Here is a 19,659-nt window from a genome sequence, read left to right on the forward strand (position 1 = left end):
CGATACTACCATGATCTGTTTATATGCATATCGCTGCCCTGTGGCTTGTGTCCTTAGATATTTTCAGATTTGTCCATGGAATGATTTCGTATAGAATATCTGTGTAAAGAACAGATTTCAGGCCTCCAAAACAGCAGGGTTTCCCAGATTCTTTTCATCATTTGTTGCAGTCCAGACAGCTGTGAGGCAATGTTATGCTGCCTTCACCTTATGTTGGGTGGTGGCTCTTGTTTTCTCATTAAAAACATCTGCTCCTTCTGTAGAAGGAAGCTTCTCCATCACCATCAGATGTCACTTCATCTCGTTCAGTTTCATGCTCCGAATAGTGTCATGATCACTAAAACACTTCACTTCACAGGTGTGTGCGGAATATCAAGAGACAAAAGAATAATAGCAGGCTGAGAGATGGTTCACAGTGTTAGTGACCATCAAATGAAAATGAGACAGATGAGGAAAAAAGTAAGTAAACTGTTTTTTATTTCAGAAGTTATCACCATAACTATTAATACTTTTATCCCACCATGAGACAGAACAGTCAGTGCCTTTATGGAAAAATGTTGGAGGTTGTGTACAGAACCATGATTGTGCCCAGGCATCGACCCCTTCATCTGAAGCAAATCGACAGCTGACAGTGTCTTTCATCAGGGCTGCGAAACTGTGGAAATTGGATTTGGAGAGATGGGAATGGTATGGAGGACATATATGGGCTTCCTAGTGAACATTCTGAAACACAGTTGAAACAACCTTGGCAACATGCAGGAGGTATTATCATGCAACAGAATGAAGCTGTCCATCAATATTCCTGGGCATTTGGACAGATTGTGACTTTGCAAAATGTCCATGTACTGCTGTATATTAATTGAAACACATTATCAGGTCCAAACTCCCAAGAATGTTGTGACAGACGGCATCATTCTGTTACAGGATATTTCCTGCCCACATGTTGCCAAGGTTTTTTCAGTACACTACAGAAGTCTCGCTGGATAGCTCTTACACATTCTTTATACAGTCATGATCTCTCTCCATGTGATTTCCATTTTTTTGGGCCCTGAAGAAAGACATTCACAGCTGTCAATCTGTTTCGACAAAGGGGTTCATGGCTCTATACAATGATGCTTCCATAGGCAACCAAAACACATTTCCACAAAGACATTGACCATCTCGTTTCACAGGGGGATAAATGCACAAACATTTATGATGGTTGCTTTTGAAATAATGAACAGTTTACTTACCTTTTCTCCATTGGTCTCATTTTTATTTCACTTATACTTAAGTCAGCGGCTCGTGGTCTAGTGGCTAGCATTGCTGCCTCTGGACCACAGGGTCCCGGGTTCGATTCCTGGCGAGGTTGGGGATTTTCTCTGCCCGGGGACTGGGTGTTGGGTGTTTGTGTTGTCCTCATCATTTCAACATCATCATCATTTGTGACAGTGGCTAGATTGGTTTGTGTAAAAACTGGACTATGTACAAATTGGGACTTTGTACGGGCACTGATGACCGTGCAGTTGCGCGCCCCACAAACCAAACATCATCATCACTTACACTTAAGGGTTAATGCCATACCACATTTCAGTTTTGACAATGTATATTTTCACAGCCCATAACAAAGAAGTAACAAAACACGAATCCATTGGCTTGCCAAGGAAGAAATTGTAATATGCTGTAGATGAGACTTAATAGATAAAGTTTTAATGAGGAACCCATATCTACAAATGTACCATTAGTTTATAAAATAAGTTTTAATATCACATCACTTTCAAATTTCCCACTTACAGTATGAATAGAGCGGAGATAATGAGCTCTTAGATGTGTGGTCTAAAGGATGCGCTTCTCATGGTGACCTCGCTATTCATTGCATGAGGAGTGTTTGAGGCACATTCAGTGTGCGTTTGCACGAGCATGTGCCCCCCCCCCCCCCCCCCCACACACACACACACAATCCACAAATCCTGGCATGTGCCCATAGAGTAGTGTAGTCAATGATGTTCCAGTTTCTCACAGTCATTGCTGTAGTTGGACAAAAATTGTATATGACAGACTGAGGTGATGTGGAAAACATTCTCAATATTTGCATTGCACAGCATTACCATTACATACCACATTGTGAAGCCGGAGATTTTAAAGTGATCTAATCTTCTAACTTATTTTACATCCATAGATTACATTTCAGGATATTGCATTCCTTAGCAAAACTTTATCTACAAGTCCTCTTTACAGCCCCTGCAGTCCACATAGGAACTGTGAAATGCCTTACGTAATTTAATTATGTTTGTTTGGACCACATTTATTTTATTAAATTTGTGACTCATATTGGCCACAGGCCACCTTCAGTGGGCATGAAATAGATTGGTACAAAGTATCCTATGAATTTTGTAGGTACAAATAATCACTACAAAGTTTTTGTCATGTATCAAAAAGTCATTTGGTGAAATATTCACTACCATGTTAAAGCACCAATTTTACATTTCCCTACACTTCAGCACAGCAAATTTTACTAAAAATGACTCAATTTGGAGATATATTTAATATGGTGTATCACTGAAACTACGTATTTTTGTAATACACAAACATAAGTATGAAAACCACCAAATATGGGGCGTTAGCTTTGTCAACATCTAAATCAACATAGAAGCTGTTTGGTTAGCTCCTCTCAGACAGTCACAGCCCCCAAGCGGCAGGAAGACATTCCTAGAGTCTCGAAGAATTCTGCCGAACACCAATTGTCTAACTAGTATTTTATACAGGCAGTGACTCCATTGCATTTTGTCTAATGTCATCTCACTATTTTCACTTTGTATTTCTATAGTTTTACCATTCCTAACTGACGAGCAATCATAATTGTTTTTCTGTTTTCAGTGACTATTTCATTCAGTCTCAAATATGAGTGACTGTAGTATCCATTCCTTTCATTGTTTCATGAGTTAATGTGTATGTAATATTCAATAATACATTATATACACAGCAGCTAGCTATAGTTATATTTCATTTAACAGACAGCCACTGGGTTCTATGATATCTGTAATGAGTAAACTTCTCTTTTATGATGTTAATTATGTTGATGCAAGAAGAATCACAGTTACATTTCCTTTGGCTCAATGTTACAGAAGTAAAGGCATAAAAACTGAATTCTGATTAATTATCTTTCAAAATATTTGTACAGCTTGTACAAGTAATATATCATCCTGGCAGACATTTGTGACAACACAGAGATCTGTGCTGTGATCAGCTGACAGAAGGGGACCAGCAGCCGCCATGTTGATTCAAGTACTTGGAAAGCTAACATGCCGTATTTGGCAATTTTCATAAGTAACTTGCTTGCTACAAAAATATGCAGTTTCAGTGATACATCACACAGAAGATGTCTCCAGACCCAGTAGTCTTTAGTACGGTTCAGTGTACCAAGGTGTCGGCAAATTTGACATTGGCATATTAACAATGTACCAATTTCATGCCCTCTTTTTAAAGATGATCAGTGACCGGTGTGTGTGTGTGTGTGTGTGTGTGTGTGTGTGTGGGGTCAAGACAAACAAACAATTCAAATATGTGAGTGCATCTTTAAACATTGTTCTCATTTTGCGTTCGTGCAATTTTATTTTCATCATTGTCTTTATTGACTGTATTGTAATGTTTTGTTTCTGAGCCTTCTGAAGTTGAATTTAATGACCATGATCAGTGTCCTGTAAAATATTTCCAACCTGGTTGTCAGGGGGTTCATGCGTTTTTCACATTCTGGAACTCGTGGAGCAGTTATCCCTTAACCTGTACTACAGAAGAGTTCTTGCATTTACAGTCTGTTCTTAGCAGCTAGCTGGGCTAACCACAGGGCTTGAGACTTCCTATTGATGTCAGGAGTTTCCTGTGAATATTATGATGTAAGTTATAGTCACTAGAGGGCTGGCCTAATGATAGTACTTTGCAGAGAAAGGCGATTAGTGGGAGAACAGACAAGAGTAATTATTATTCTATATTGGAGTGAAAAACAACCTTACTATGCAGAATTCTGCTGCCATGAGACCTACCCAATGCCAACAAACTGAACATTAACTTTCTGCTCAGCTGCTTGTGCTGTGTGATGGCCGAGGCTACTACAGAACAGTGTACAGTGTGATTTCTCATGACAACAGGCCACTTTCTGTCTGACAAAGCTTAAAATTTTTAGTGGTGTTTTACATCATTTGATACAATTTTCCACAAAAGAACAATTCCATTTCTGTGAGAAGAATAATACATCTTTTTATGGTTTTACATGTACAGACCAGAATACATATATAATTTTAAAATATGACACTCCTGATGGTTGCAAAAGGAATATTGTTTCATTTTTGTGTTTGTCAAACTTATCTTGGACACTTTTATCTTTCTGAGTGGGTAAATTATTGCCTCAAAAGATGTGGTCAGCTTCTTACAATAGTATCAGTACCACTGAATGAAAGTAGTCACACAAAATTGTTTCCTAGGTGTCACTAAAGAACTTTCAGTTTGATAGTAGGGCCGATTGACAACAGTAGCTATTCAAGAGCATAGAGAGACCTTCATGATAATTAACAATTGGATGCAGACAATCTGAATTTCATTCTTCCTACCAGTGTTCTCCATATGTAAATGTATCTTACTGTAGGAAATAGTGTTAATTTTCCTGGGAAACCAGAAAACGTGTATCAGTTGTTTGTTAGTCATGGTTTTATGCTCCTTCTACTCTGGAAGCTTCCATTTGCACTTACCTGATTTGAGAATAGTTTGGAAAAAGCAGTGCTAGGATAAATGATCCACTCAGTGTTCTCTGATAAGTTTGGTTTTTTCCACTCTGCATTTAGCAGGTAAGATTTGAATACAAAATGTGTTTGCTGTTTTGATGCTGGACACAACAGCTCAAGATAGTCCATAGCAGCCCATAGGACAGTTGGCACAGGTCTTCCGTCCAAGCGGACACCAGTAATTTGCTTTTGAAGAACAGATCATGAAGTCTTGATAATAAATTAGAAGTTTGCATGATTGGAAATGATATGAAATTGGAAATGATGTGAAAGATATTTATTCATGAAAGGACTTGGTGAAAATTTTCACTTCAGTGTGTATGCAGATATAAAAACAGCAATTTTCACAATGATTGTTGAAACACTGAACTGCTGGCTGAGTGACAACTCGAAAGTTCTTATTTTTTGATTATTTTCTCCACATTGTTTCATTTACTACGTGGTTCTAATACTTTTCTGTAGCAGTTGTTTACAAATATAGAATTTTGAAACTACCCAACAGTTTAAAACTGTGAGCTGAATTGTCACTGTTATTTACCACCATCTCCTTTCTCTCAAGGATGCTAGTCCATCATGGTATCCAAGGTTGTTAAAAGTATTGCATGCTTTAAGCTTTGAATCAGCCTTTCTATCATGTTGTGATAGATCATTCACTAAGAGGCATGTGGGGGTTGAAAGGCATAGTTATAGTTTCAAATTCCATTCAAGGATAAAGTTTTCAGCTATTTGGAAATTTTGTTACTTTACTTGCTCCAGTACCGAGTGAAAGATTAATTCAGGGAAATATAATGTATTTACATTTGTAAATAAATTACTAAAATTCTTGGTTTATTCTGTATGCACCTAAATATCATTTGGCAAAATAAGTCTCTCTCTCTCTCTTTCTCCCTGAGAATTTTGTTGTTTTTTTTCTTTTTTCAGAGAGCTTCTGTGTCACCGGGTGAGAGAGACAAGTATCGTTCTCGGTCTCCGGATGTTGAACCAGATGTGAAGAGACGAAAAGAAGATAAACTTGGTCATGTAAGTGAAATTATCTATTTATATCTTAGAATGAAGGCTTTTCTGCTTTGTTATGTATGTAGCCTTCGCTTATTTAGTTGGAATGTTAACAAATATCTCCTGAAGGCCTCAGCAACAGACAACAATTCATCAAGATAGGATAATTATTCTTTCAGCGAAAGTAAATTAGAAATTGCCTGTAGGCCAAACTTGGACAGCAGATAACAAATATTTACATGGAAGAGAATGGTTACCTTGAATTTGCAAGTCTGATTTTCATTCTAACTGGAATGTCTGACACATAACACAAGTACAAGTATATAAAGGAATTGATTCCACACAAACATGTGTGCTGTGGGAACATGAGAACTGGTGTGAGTAGTGGGTGCACAGATTTAAATGTGAGACTGAAGAAAATGGATGGAATAAACATTTTGTGGGCATTACTGGAAGAGGCATTTGATTGAGAGAAGTGCACAAATTAGATGAGATGAATAAGCAGTTCAAATACAACAAGAGAGAATGTGAAAATGGTAGTATGAAAAAGACGAAGTCTTTGCAATTAAGTAAAGTGAAAACAATGACTGGAGGCTTTTGAGCTGTAGCAGGATGAGAAATAACTATAGAAATGAAGTGAGGAAGGTGAGTTGGGTTGTGGAAGAAGTGGAAAGCTTCCACCATTTACTACTAAAGCATCTCCAGGGTTATCACAGACACTGTTTTTTTGAAATATGGTAATGAAATATCCTTGTTAACAAAATTGGCAATCACCTTTACCTGAAGCCACAGTGTTACTTGCCATATATTGTTAACAGCCTACCTTTCTTTTCTAAAATTATGCAGACCTCCCTCAGTCTCCTTTAATTTTGTTCTGTGTTTAATGCCTTTGTTTTCATCATTCATTTTGCTTTACACTTCAATTCATAATCAATTTATCATTATGTCTCAATGTACTTTCCAATCAATATTTACTGGTGGTCAACGTAAAGGCTGTAATCAAAACTATAAAGTTTTAATGAAGGGATATTCTGAGAGTAGGTTTAGTCACTGTTCTCCACACCGAAACTGTATAACCAAAAACAAATACACTATTGCATCATGAACTACACACCTTTTACTATTTTTTGACATAGTTGCCACCAACATTGAGACATTCATTGTATTTTGCAGTCAGTTTGGGGAAACCACTCTGGTAAATCTTGGTGCCCTGTGATGCAAGGAATAGTCATACACCCTGCTCTGCCTCAGCATTGATTTGGAAGTGATGTCCCAAGACTACAGCTTTCAATGCAGGAAACTGATGAAAGTCTGATGGGGGCAAGATTGGGCCTGTAGGCTGGGCAATCCAATCTCTCCCATCCGAAAGAATGACTCTGCCCCCTGTGTGAGCCTTGCTGTGTGTGGTTTTGCATTGTCACATAAGAGCACAAAATCTTCACTCAAAGAGCCCTGGTATTTTTCGTTGAATGGCAGACCTGAGTTTGGTGAGGGTACCACAGTAGCAAGTTGTACTGATGGCCCCTCGCTGGAGGAAATCACACCTTTTGTGTCCCAGAACACTGCAGCCATATCATCTTTTATGGAGGGTGATACTCTGAATATTTTCTTCACTAATGAGCTGGGGTGGTTCCATATAATTGAGGTGATGTAGGATTCTGGTGTGCAGTGGCACACCCTTGTCTCATCGTCTTTGTTGATTCTGAACAGGAACTCATTTCTCTCGTGCACGTGCTGCATCAAATGATCAAGGGTAATTCCCATTCCCACTCTCTTGTGAAATGAGGTCAGGTTTCTCAGCACCCATCTTGCAGACATTTTTCGGTAACTCAAAACATCGTGGAGTATGCGGCCTGAGCACAGCCAGTACGCAGTGAGGATGCCACATCTGACACCATTATACACCTGTCCACCAACAACAGGTCGTGTACTCTAGCAATGGTGTTTTCATTTGTGGATGTGGAGGGACACTCACTTCAGTCTTCCAACTACCCCACCCTCCCTTCGTACCCTGAACATGCAACACCAGTGACCAACCATTTGATGAGGCATGGTTTCTTCACAATACACGGTGTGTAGACATTTGTGGATATGGACACCTTAGTCCCACGCGCCCATTCATACCAGATAACAGAATACACTTCCACTGGTGGGCACATTTTCAGTACACATCTATCTGCCATCATGATGTGTACTCGAATAACCTCAGGTATGCTAGTCTGCTGCTACTCTTTCTTCTTTGGTGCTGTGTGCATGTTTCATTCCTCCTCTGCTGATGCAGCTTCTATTGTTGAGCCAATAGTGGTGTGGATTCATATTATGTTTGTTTGTTGTTTGTGTCACATGGTGGACCATCTTCTCTTTCAAAAACTTTCGGAAGTCTCTCGTATTAGAAAGTGGTTATGCACTCCCAATACATCTAGCTTCACTTCATCTGGAAATTGAGTAATGTCAGTGTGTAATGACATAAACATCTGAAGACAGGAATTGTTATTGAGCTGGTATTGGTATTTGCCATGGCTAAGTATAATTCGTAGATATTAGGGTTTAGTATAGAATGCTAACTTAACCTTAAAACATATAGGCTGGTTAGCTTATGATGTATACTTTGCAAGAAATTATATGTTATGTTGTATGTGAACTAATGTATGTAATCTTTAAAAAATGTTTTTACTATGTGCACAAGTGCTTTTGAGGATGAGACATAAGGCCTCGAAATCGATCATGCAATAAAACTTATTACTTCATAACAGCAGCCTGAGGCTATTTCACTTATTGTCACAGACACTGAGAGTTTCTTATATAGTTTATTCTTTGCCAGTGTTACACAGTGATGGCAAGAATTCACACATATTATAGCACAGTTGTGTTCTAATTATTGACTGACTCATATTGTGCATCACCGCTATAGTGCAGTACTAGCACTTCCACCCGTGCCTTACATATATGACCAAATACTACTTAATAAATAATGTCTAAAGCTCACAAATACACACAATCTTCTAATACTAGTGTCTCATAGCATGCTCATAATTTTATCCACTTCACAATGAAAAGAATCTGCACAATAAAACTAGACCAAACTGACAGAAAAACCTTGCACTTGTCATATGGTAGCAGGCCAATGCACAAAAGCTGAGTTTATTTAACCAGGGACTTTTCACATTGCATAACAAAAAAGTTTGGAGAAAGTTGTGCTGTTCACATGTCGAAAGGGAAAGTCAGCTGGAAAACAGAGTCAGGAACGAACTGTGGGACAACCCATGAGGTGACTTTCAGCTTATAGATGTAAGTGTAGATGTCCTTTTAAATTTACTCTTCCCACATCTTGTCGTACTAGGTAAGGTGATACAGTGATGTGGTGGACTTGTAATCAGAAAGACGGCAGTTAAATCCCTTTCCAGCTACCCAGATTTAGAGCTACTCTGGTTTCTCTAAATCATTGAAGGTGAATGCCAGGATGACTCCATTGTAAATGACATATTCTCCATTATTCCTTTATCCATGCTTGTGCTCTGTCACTAATGACCTCATCATCAACAGGATACTGTACCAGAATATTCCTTTCTCTTTCATCTTCTTGTCTCCTTTGACTCTGTGTTCTCTCTCTTCCATCCCCTTCTTCAAACTGTTCTGTAATAGTAATATTTCAGTTAGTAGCCACTTACAAAAATCTTTCACCAAATGTCTTCAGTTGATTTACCCACAAAATTTTCCATAAGTAACTTCAGATAAGAAGGATGTCTGTCTGTTCACGGGCAATGGTTCGACATCTCTACATATCTAACCATCATACTAGAGCATCTGTCAGTGGCTCTAACAATTAATGTAAAGCATGTATCAAAGTGATGTTTGTGAGAAAATTAAGTGACTTATGATATTTTATACTTTTTCTGCACATTTTGCATGCTCTCATATTACTAATCTCTTCAAATATCCTATTTTCTAATAATACTTAGCATTGCATGAAATTTTCTTTTATATCCATCAAAATGGTGCATGTTTCACTTTGACAGATTAACTTATTGGTGAAAGGACGTAATAAAAAACTTAACAAATATTTTTATTGTAACATTGGATGTGTATTTGTTACCTAATTCTACCATCTGTTGGGTTAATTTATGTTAAAAATATATGTCTGTTAAACCATTCAAACAAAATATGTTACATACATACTTGTGCAAATCACTAACTGGTTTTCATTTGAAAAAGGGAGAAAAAGTGATGGAAAGATTCTTTAAAAAATATTCTAGAAATAAAACTTAACTTGACAAACTTTTGAATGAAAACAAATTCAATTATAAATTAAGAGTTTTCGTTTAGAGATTATTTCTTACACTATAATTTCTGTCACATGGCAATGCATTATGTGTTGTCCTCAAAGAAAACCCTTTATTATGAGTTGTTGAACAACATTTGGGTGTAAATACTTTTAAACTCTTTTTGTTTCTTTTCCAGGAAAGTGATGGAGAGAAGAGTGACCAAGATTTAGTAGTGGATGTAGCAAATGAGGTTGGTTATTGAAGTGAAGTCTTGATTCTTTTAACAGCTAATCATCTTGTTTTCTTGGTCTGTTTAAATCTCTCTCTCTCTCTCTCTCTCTCTCTCTCTCTCTCTCTCTCTCTAGCATGAAATACATGATGTATTGCAACAGTGTCCACCTATTCCAATCAAATTATTTGTGGTACTTAATGCATTGTTTGGTGTACAATTCTAAAACTGATAAGAAAATGTGTACTAAATATCATTTTCTACTTAAATACATTCATGGTTCCATCAAAGGAATCCCTGATTTTAAAATTATATATCTTGAAAGCTGAGATCGAGAGATGAGTGCAAGAAATGGTATGTTTATTGTGCAAGCTGTAAGAATTTGTTACCAAAGTTGTACAGCAGTTTCGAAATAGTTAAAAAAACTGCTGACACATGACACTGTAATCACAATCTGTAGTGGCTATAAATAGTGCGCTGCAGCTCACTGATGAGTTCCACCATTGAAACATGAGAGGAGGTTAGGAAAGAAGGAAGGAAGGAATGAAGAGGTTGAAATTATGTATTCCACTGGACAACATGTTTTTCTATTACTGGAGTACCACAGGTTAGAATCCAGTCCTACAGTAACAAGGTGCAGTTTTCAAACACAATGTAGTGTTCCAAAACTACCTGAAATGAAAACCAAAACTGTCATTAAAGTTTCTGCAATTATTCTGCAAAATCCAAGGAAATCTGTTTGAAGAATTGCAGCAGAGACTGATTTGCAGCATTCCAGGATGCAGAAAATACTGCGACAGAGACTACACATTTCCATTCAAAATCAAAAGCCACCAGGCCATAACTGTGGGATATGCCCAACAGAGGGCTGACTTTGTGAGCCATATTCTCACAATGATTGATAATGAAGGATTTGATGTTGGCTGCATCCAGTTCGCAGATGAAACACACTTCTACCTGAATGATGTCATGAATAAACAGAATTGGCAATTGTGGAGTTCCAAAAAAATCCCCGTTTGTCTGAAGTGAAGTGAAACCAGTGTATTCTTCAAAAGTTACTGTTTGGAGTGTAGTATGCAGAAGAGGCATTATTGGCCCTTTTTCATGTGAGAAATGGTCACTAGTGAATGTTACATTGCAATTTTGGAACAATTTGCTGCCACACACCTAGTGCTGAAGGTTCAACTGGGCACCAGGTGATTCGTGCAGGATGGGGCCTGACCACATTCGCACCAAACATGTGTTTTGCTTTCTTAATGAATACTTTGGGACTAGAGTCATTGCATTGGATTATTGCAAATTTAATGGCAAAGGTAATGGCCTTCATATTCACCTGATCTGAGTTCTTGTGACTACTCTTCATGGAGCACATTCAGAGACACTGTCTACCAGAACCATTCCACCACACAGGATGAGCTTGAATCAGCAGTCTGTGTGGCATATGAATCCATTTCCGTTGAGATGCTGCAGGACATGATGGCAAATATCGTTGTTCACTTGCGCCACCTCTGTACAGTGAGTGGCGGACATTTTGAAAATATTGTGATGTGTTTGTAAAGACTGCTTGCAGAAGACTAGTTTAATTATGCAAGCAGATTCTGTATGAGCTGCACAATGTACAGTGCTGCCTGTTAGTACCTTTTTGAACTATTGCAAAATTTCTGTATAAAACTCTTAACAGCTTTCACAATAAATGTACCCTTTGTTGCACTCTTCTAGCGATCTTTGTTTTTGAGATATTTAATTTTGAAATCAGAGATTCTTTTGCTGGACACCCTGTAACAGTGGACATTTCCATGTCAATTCTGCCTATTCTTCTATGTGGTTTTTTTGTGTGGCTTACTTTTAAATGATACTTTCTGAAATTCTGTCTATAAATCATCTCAAAAGTCCCTTCTTAATTTGTGTTCTCTATACAATTTCAAAGACAAAACACAAAAAAATCTATGGATTTCTACATCTACATTGATACTCCGCAAGCCACCCAACGGTGTAGAAATAGGTAAAATCACTGTGCTCTTCAAAATTATGGAAGAACTGACAATATCTCACGAAAATAATTTGTTATTCATATTTGGAACTATTAAAAGTAAGAACCACTGGAAAATGTGTAACATTGTAAACATTCTACAACTTTAAATTCAGCCTCATGATGTGTTCTCATTTAGTCACCATGGTCAGTAAATTGCTCAGTCATGCCAGACTGAAAGCACAGGTTTTTCAAAATTTAAAGAGGATTCCTGTATGTGAATATTTTGATTCAAATCCATCCCAGTGATGTGTAAATAATTTTAAATGACCACTGAGTGGTTTTTTGAGTAACTGGATGAACAATTTCTTCTCTTATTTTAGCAAGCTAGATTCCACGTGTTCTTTTACAAACTTGGTTATAACAGTGCATCACAAGGTGTTTTCTTATCTCTTTGACCTCTCACCCCTCCCCAACTCCCCTGTCCCTCCAGTACTTTAATGGAACCATATCTTAGTGTGACTGCTAAAATTGTAGTTCTCTAATATTGCAGGTGCATTGTAACAACTTAAAACAGTAATTTTACTGAATTATACACCTCTGAGCTCATCAAGATGACAGCTTAATTACTATCATCTCACAATACGGAGATGCCCTCTTGGACACTGTTGGCAAAGCTTTGTGTGGTACAGAGAATAAGTAAATGAGATGCAATGTACTTTACATAGAAACTTTTGACTATCTGACAGAAACATTTCCTCTGTCTTTTCTCCTTTCATGTCTCCATTATTCACTTCAGAGCCTCCAAGCATCCCCATCCCTATCTATACCCCCATCACACTCACACATACATAGTATCACTGTATGCCAACTCTACAGCTTGGTATTAGATAATCTACACACTTTTTTGCTTGAAACTACATCCTGTTACACTCTCACCACTTATTTATTCCTCTCCATCATTTGTTTTATGGAGTAACTCTTGTAGGCCCTGGTCCAAGAGTCACTTAGTATTGGTACTTATCATTTAACATGTCTCATAATATTTATCTTCCCTATTACTTTGTGGTTCCATTAGTAGGAACAGCATTTTCATTGGTACGTAAGCTCACCATGAGATTTTCATAAATAGCTTCTGCTCTCACCAAAGGTGTCAGTAAGAACTGTTATAGCTGAAAAGTAAAGGAGCAGCATTTTCTGTGTTCCAAGAAGTTAGTACTAAAAAAATAATAATATCAGACAGTTTTTAATGATAACTCTGAACTGGCTTTAACAAATTGTTTGGTGACAGTGTTGGCCCATACATGTAACCACAACAGTGCAGTCCAGCAGTCACGCCTATTCTGTCAGAGTGCATCCTCCTCTCCTCCTTATGAACAGTAGTGATGCTTTACACTGTATTGAAACAATTTTCAAGCACAATCACCATACAAAAAATTACAAAAATACACATCCATTCACTCTTCTTCTGTGCAGCCATTACTCTCATCAGGTGCAGCTGATACCATGAATGCGTCTGTTTTACAGACAAGGGAAACTAGGTTGCTGGAAACCACTACTGATACATTTTTTTTCCAAAAAATTCTCTATGTTAGAAGTGTGTATCTGTTGTTGTTGCAGGTATATTATTTGTGAAGTGATGTCTTTAAAGTTCGTAAAGTCATGTGATTGTTGCAGGTTGATAGTGAGTTAGATGTAGACCTATGGAAGTAAGTTATGTTTTTGAAGAGAATTAATAACTTATTAATTGAATTCAAGAGCATTTCCAATGACTGCTTCCCTTTTGTAACAGTGTGGACTGAGTCTTGTAAAAGTAGATCATGGGTAACAAAAGGAATTAGAGTGTCTAACATTAAGAAGAGGAAACTGCATATGGAGGCAAAAATTAATTGAAGTCCTGAATTTCTTAAATATATAAGCACATAAAAAAAGTAATTAAACTAGCAAAGTTTACTGCAAACAATACATTCATTTGAAATGCAAAAAGACAAATCCAAAGCTGTTTGGTCTGTTGTAAGAAGTGAGGTTGACAGTGAAATGGAGAGAAAATGTCCCTCTAAACTAAAGATATATAATAGGACAGTTACAGGTCCCGGTGCTATACATGCATCCTTCAATGATTTCTTCATTAGCTGTAACAGAATTGGTGACTGCTCACCACAATGTACAATTCCTAGGATGGCAGAGAGAAATTGTTCAGGTTTTAAGTTTTCACCTGTTTTAAGCTCTGATATAATTAAAATCGTAACATCCCTAAAAAATTTAAACTCCGTAAGTTGTGATGAGGTTCCCACTAGAATAATAAAATTAGTACATCATAGTATTTCACATCCATTCTCCCTCATCATCAACCAGTCTATTGAAGAGGGCTATTTCATTGTTATCAATTTTTTTTTAAAAATACTTGAAAGAGCTGCATGTGAGTAGACATAAAATTATAATTCATCCAACAATACTATTTTATGCAATCAGTATGGTTTCAAGAATGGCTCCAGCATATCCCATGCAATAAATGAATTGGTCACAAAAGTTAGCAGTCGTCTTAATAATAGAATGGGTGTATCAGGCATCTTTTGCCATCTTACCGAAGACTTCGACACTGTAAATTGTGACTAGCTTCTCCAAAAACTGATTAGTTATGGTTTTCAAGGAAAATCTATAGTTAAATGTCATCATACTTGGCAAACAGAAAACAAAGAGTGCTTGCAAATAACAGTGACAAAAAATTCCTTTCTGGCTGGAAACATGTACAGTTAGGTGTCCCACAAGGCTAAATATTATGGCCACTATTATTTTTGTATTACGTCAATAAAATGCCATGCCAGGTCAAGTCAGATACTATCCTTAATGCAGATGACTCGACAGTGATAGTCTGCTGTAAAGTCGATGAAGACTTAATCCGCCTTATTTAGCAGACACTTGGGGAAGTGGAGGCAAGGGAAAAAAATAATAATTTGAAATTAAACTTTGCAAAACAATAAATTATTCATTTCATAACAAAAAAGTCAGCATAATGTATAAGTGAAATAAGCTGTGTTGACAAAAAATTAGACACTGCAAGCTGTGTAAATTCTGTGGTGTGTTAATAACAAAAAATATGTTGTGGAGTGATCATGTAGTGTGGAGTGATCATGTAGACGGCATTTGTGTTAACTGAATACTCTTGTGTATGTAATGAACAGCTTATCTGGTATCACTGATTTAGCAGTTAAAAAACTGTGTTATGCATATTTTGTTTCAGTCGTTAAATATAGCACGATAAAAAGATCATTCGAGCCATGGTGGGAGAAAAAAAGAATTGACACTGCAAACCTCTATTTGAAAGGCTAGATCTAATGTCCATTACAAGCATGTGCATCTATGATATTCGCATTTTCACAAAGAGAAACCCATAATTTTTTGTGGACAACTGCTTCCTTCATAAGTATGAGACTAGATGCAGGGCAGGATACACACCACTTACCCACAGACTCAAACTATACGAAAATTCTTGTTCAGCCAATGCTTGAATATTTTTCCTCAGTCTGGGATTCTTGCCAGGTAGGCTTGAGAGAGGAAATACATCTCCAAAGAATATAAGCACTTTTTATCAAAGGTTTTTCGAGTGTGAAAGTCGTGGAGATGTCACTACAGACTTACGCTGTACATTTTTTTGAAGAATACTGCCATGTTAAAATTACCGAACTATCAGTTTAATAAGTCACAGCTGCAAAATACTAACACGAATTCTTTACAGACGAATGGAAAAACTAGTAGAAGCCAACCTCAGGGAAGATCAGTTTGGATTCCGTAGAAACACTGGAACACGTGAGGCAATACTGACGTTACTACTTATCTTAGAAGAAAGATTAAGGAAAGGCAAACCTCGTTTCTAGCATTTGTAGACTTAGAGAAAGCTTTTGACAATGTTGACTGGAATACTCTCTTTCAAATTCTAAAGGTGTCAGGGGTAAAATACAGGGAGCAAAAGGCTATTTACAATTTGTACAGAAACCAGATGGCAGTTATAAGAGTCGAGGGACATGAAAGGGAAGCAGTGGTTGGGAAGGGAGTAAGACAGGGTTGTAGCCTCTCCCCGATGTTGTTCAATCTGTATATTGAGCAAGCAGTAAAGGAAACAAAAGAAAAGTATTAAAGTCCATGGAGAAGAAATAAAAACATTGAGGTTCGCCGATGACATTGTAATTCTGTCAGAGACAGCAAAGGACTTGGAAGAGCAGTTGAATGGAATGGACAGTGTCTTGAAAGGAGGATATAAGATGAACATCAACAAAAGCAAAACAAGGATAATGGAATGTAGTCTAATTAAGTCGGGTGATGCTGAGGGAATTAGATTAGGAAATGAGGCACTTAAAGTAGTAAAGCAGTTTTGCTATTTGGGGAGTAAAATAACTGATGATGGTCGAAGTAGAGAGGATATAAAATGTAGACTGGCAATGGCAAGGAAATCGTTTCTGAAGAAGAGAAATTTGTTACCATCCAGTATTGATTTAAGTGTCAGGAAGTCATTTCTGAAAGTATTTGTATGGAGTGTAGCCATGTATGGAAGTGAAACATGGACGATAAATAGTTTGGACAAGAAGAGAATAGAAGCTTTTGAAATGTGGTGCTACAGAAGAATGCTGAAGATTAGATGGTTAGATCACATAACTAATGAGGAGGTATTGAATAGGATTGGGGAGAAGAGAAGTTTGTGGCACAACTTGACCAGAAGAAGGGATCGGTTGGTAGGACATGTTCTGAGGCATCAAGGGATCACCAATTTAGTATTGGAGGGCAGCGTGGAGGGTAAAAATCGTAGAGGGAGACCAAGGGATGAATACACTAAGCAGATTCAGAAGGATGTAGGTTGCAGTAGGTACTGGGAGATGAAAAAGCTTGCACAGGATAGAGTAGCATGGAGAGTTGCATCAAACCAGTCTCAGGACTGAAGATCACAACAACAGCAACTGCCATGTTAGAAGCCTCAGAACATCAGTAAACTGCTGTTTGAGATTGTTTCTTGTTTTTAATATCTGTCTTGTGTGCACAACAGCTATTATAAATAGTAAGTGTTACTGTGCTTTTGCAAATAAAACATTATCAGAAAGGAATTTTTGGGCGTTTTTCTGCTCTTAAATGCATATTTCATCTGGTAATAGGACACATTTAACCTTGTTAAAATAACTTCTTTTTTGTTATATGTTTTGATTAACCAAGAAGAGAAGCATGATATGTGAAAAGGCTGCTTTGGTAAGCCAGCATTTTCCTTAATGTGGGCTGATGAAACTCATGTTCAGACAATATTCCCTTCCTGAAAATGGTGAGAACATATTTTGCTCTATTTGGTTGGTTTCAAATCTTTCCTTCTCACATTTTTCATCCAGAGAGCTTTAAAAGTTGGATTGATCAGAAATCTAAAGTCACATGACAGAAATAAAACCACTACAGTAAAAGTAAACAATACAACCAAAAATCATATATGTAAAATAAATGTTATTCCTTTACACTTCAGACTATAATCAGAATGATTAGTACACACATAAATCATGCCAGCTGGCATCTTTTTGTCAAAACACTTCCATCAGAAGCTAATGTTTGGGGCAACTAACATGGTGGATGTCTGCTTCAGGTTAGTGACATTATGAGGACAAGGACAACCTTTATTGTGCCTCCATGGAGAATGTGTCCAGACACTACAAGAGAGGCATTGTGCATGAAGGTGCAATTTACAGTTAAAATTCAGAGAGCATATGTTCCTGCAGGAGTCAGCCAACACATTGCTTCTTTCTACATAGGGGCGATCAACAAGTTTCCTTTGAAAAGCCGTACAGTCCAGAATCAGTATGTCGAACAGGCAAAATGATAATGACCTTTAAGGCAATCATCCCACCAGTGCACCAGCTTGGAGACACCTGTTTGGTAAAACACTGTGTCCCATTACTGAAGAAGTCTAGAACTGTGTGCTGCACATCCTCATCTGACAGGGCCTTTTTTGTGAACTGAAGGCAAGGTAATTGCATGGGAAGAGTTCAGGGCTATAGGATGAGTGCTTGACTGTCCCTCACTTAACTCAGCATAACTTCTTCACTCCAGCATTTGAGATGTAAGAATATGTGTGATCATGAAGCAGCAGCACTCCTTGTTGCAGTTGGGTTTTGACAGACATGCAGCTCCCACACACATTCTTCATTCTCCAATGGATGTCTACTGATGTTCATCATTTGGCAGCTAAGAAAAGAATAGCCGCATGGGATTAGCCGAGTGGTCTAAGGCGCTGCAGTCAGGGACTGTGCGGCTAGTCCCGGCAGAGGTTCAAGTCCTCCCTCGGGCATGGTTGTATGTGTTTGTCCTTAGGATAATTTAGGTTAAGTAGTGTGTAAGCTTAGGGACTGATAACCTTAGCATTTAAGTCCCATAAGATATCATACACATTTGAACACAAGAAAAGAATAACAGCCCATTGGTCTTGTTTGGAAGTATTTTGTAATAATGTTGCCATAGTTCACATTTCTGCATTTGCAGCAAGCACATTGGAAAGACATGAATGCCACACTAATCCTTTGCCTACATGTCAGTGTGCATATACCCGCATCGGAGTCATGCTACATTGCAAATATGCTGCAGGAATGACTTCAAAAGCAAACTTTTTGATCGCTCCTTATATATCACGAAAAGACCCTGAAGGTAAAATTTGGGAGATTTGAGTTCATAAGGAGGCTTGCCAAAAGTTGTTCTTCCCATGCACCATTTGCAACTAGAGGGGACAGTGGCAGTGGTACAAGAAGTACCCTCTGATTCACACCCTAAACTGACTTTTGAAGTGTAAATGTAGATATTCATTATCTTAGATGAAAAAAGGCAAAATTTTCTTCTCTAAACAACATCTTTTCTGTTTTTGTATTCTCTGCAGGACCCTAATTCACCTCACCCCAATGGTGGTGATCATCCTGGGGCAGATATCAGAGAAAATGGTGAGAAAAGCGGTGGTCTAGGCAGTGTTAAGTCAGAGAGGCCACCCAGTCGTAGTGGTTCCAGTTCCAGTCGGTCTACGCCATCTCTGAAAAGTAAAGATGTAAGATGCAGAGTACACAGCATCATATTGTACAGCAGTTACTTATTTCCTAAATGTCATATCACATTTTGCCACTGCAATAACAAGAAACAAAAACATTGCTACCTATCAACAAAATAATTTCTCTTCATTGAGGAAAAAAGAAATTAAGATATTGAATGTTTCATTAACACTATAGTGTTATTGTTTCTTAGTGTACTGTAAATGCTCAGTTGACAAATTGTAATTTTGCTGGAAGGTTGACACCTATGAATTTCTGTAACACTGTGGCATTACACAGCTGTGAGCTAAAAATGCTGATCACTGTTCATGTCTTTTTGACGAGTTTGAGCTTTTATTTGGCTGTTTTAGTAATTTTCTGGGTTCAATAGGTGAATGTATATACCCAGCAAATT

At 37.6% G+C, this 19,659-nt stretch overlaps 1 protein-coding gene across 1 annotated transcript in view; it reads left to right on the forward strand.

Moving 5' to 3' along the window:
* The window catches only part of LOC124621802 (protein groucho), a 696,988-nt gene that overhangs the window by 611,699 nt on the left and 65,630 nt on the right, over positions 1-19,659 (forward strand). The window contains exons 9-11 of the mRNA XM_047147238.1: positions 5,676-5,774; positions 10,209-10,262; positions 19,103-19,264. Coding sequence (XP_047003194.1) covers positions 5,676-5,774; positions 10,209-10,262; positions 19,103-19,264 — 315 coding nt within the window. The remainder of the gene's footprint in view (positions 1-5,675; positions 5,775-10,208; positions 10,263-19,102; positions 19,265-19,659) is intronic.

Source organism: Schistocerca americana, chromosome 7, assembly GCF_021461395.2.
Source record: "Schistocerca americana isolate TAMUIC-IGC-003095 chromosome 7, iqSchAmer2.1, whole genome shotgun sequence".
Classification (NCBI taxonomy): domain Eukaryota; kingdom Metazoa; phylum Arthropoda; class Insecta; order Orthoptera; family Acrididae; genus Schistocerca; species Schistocerca americana.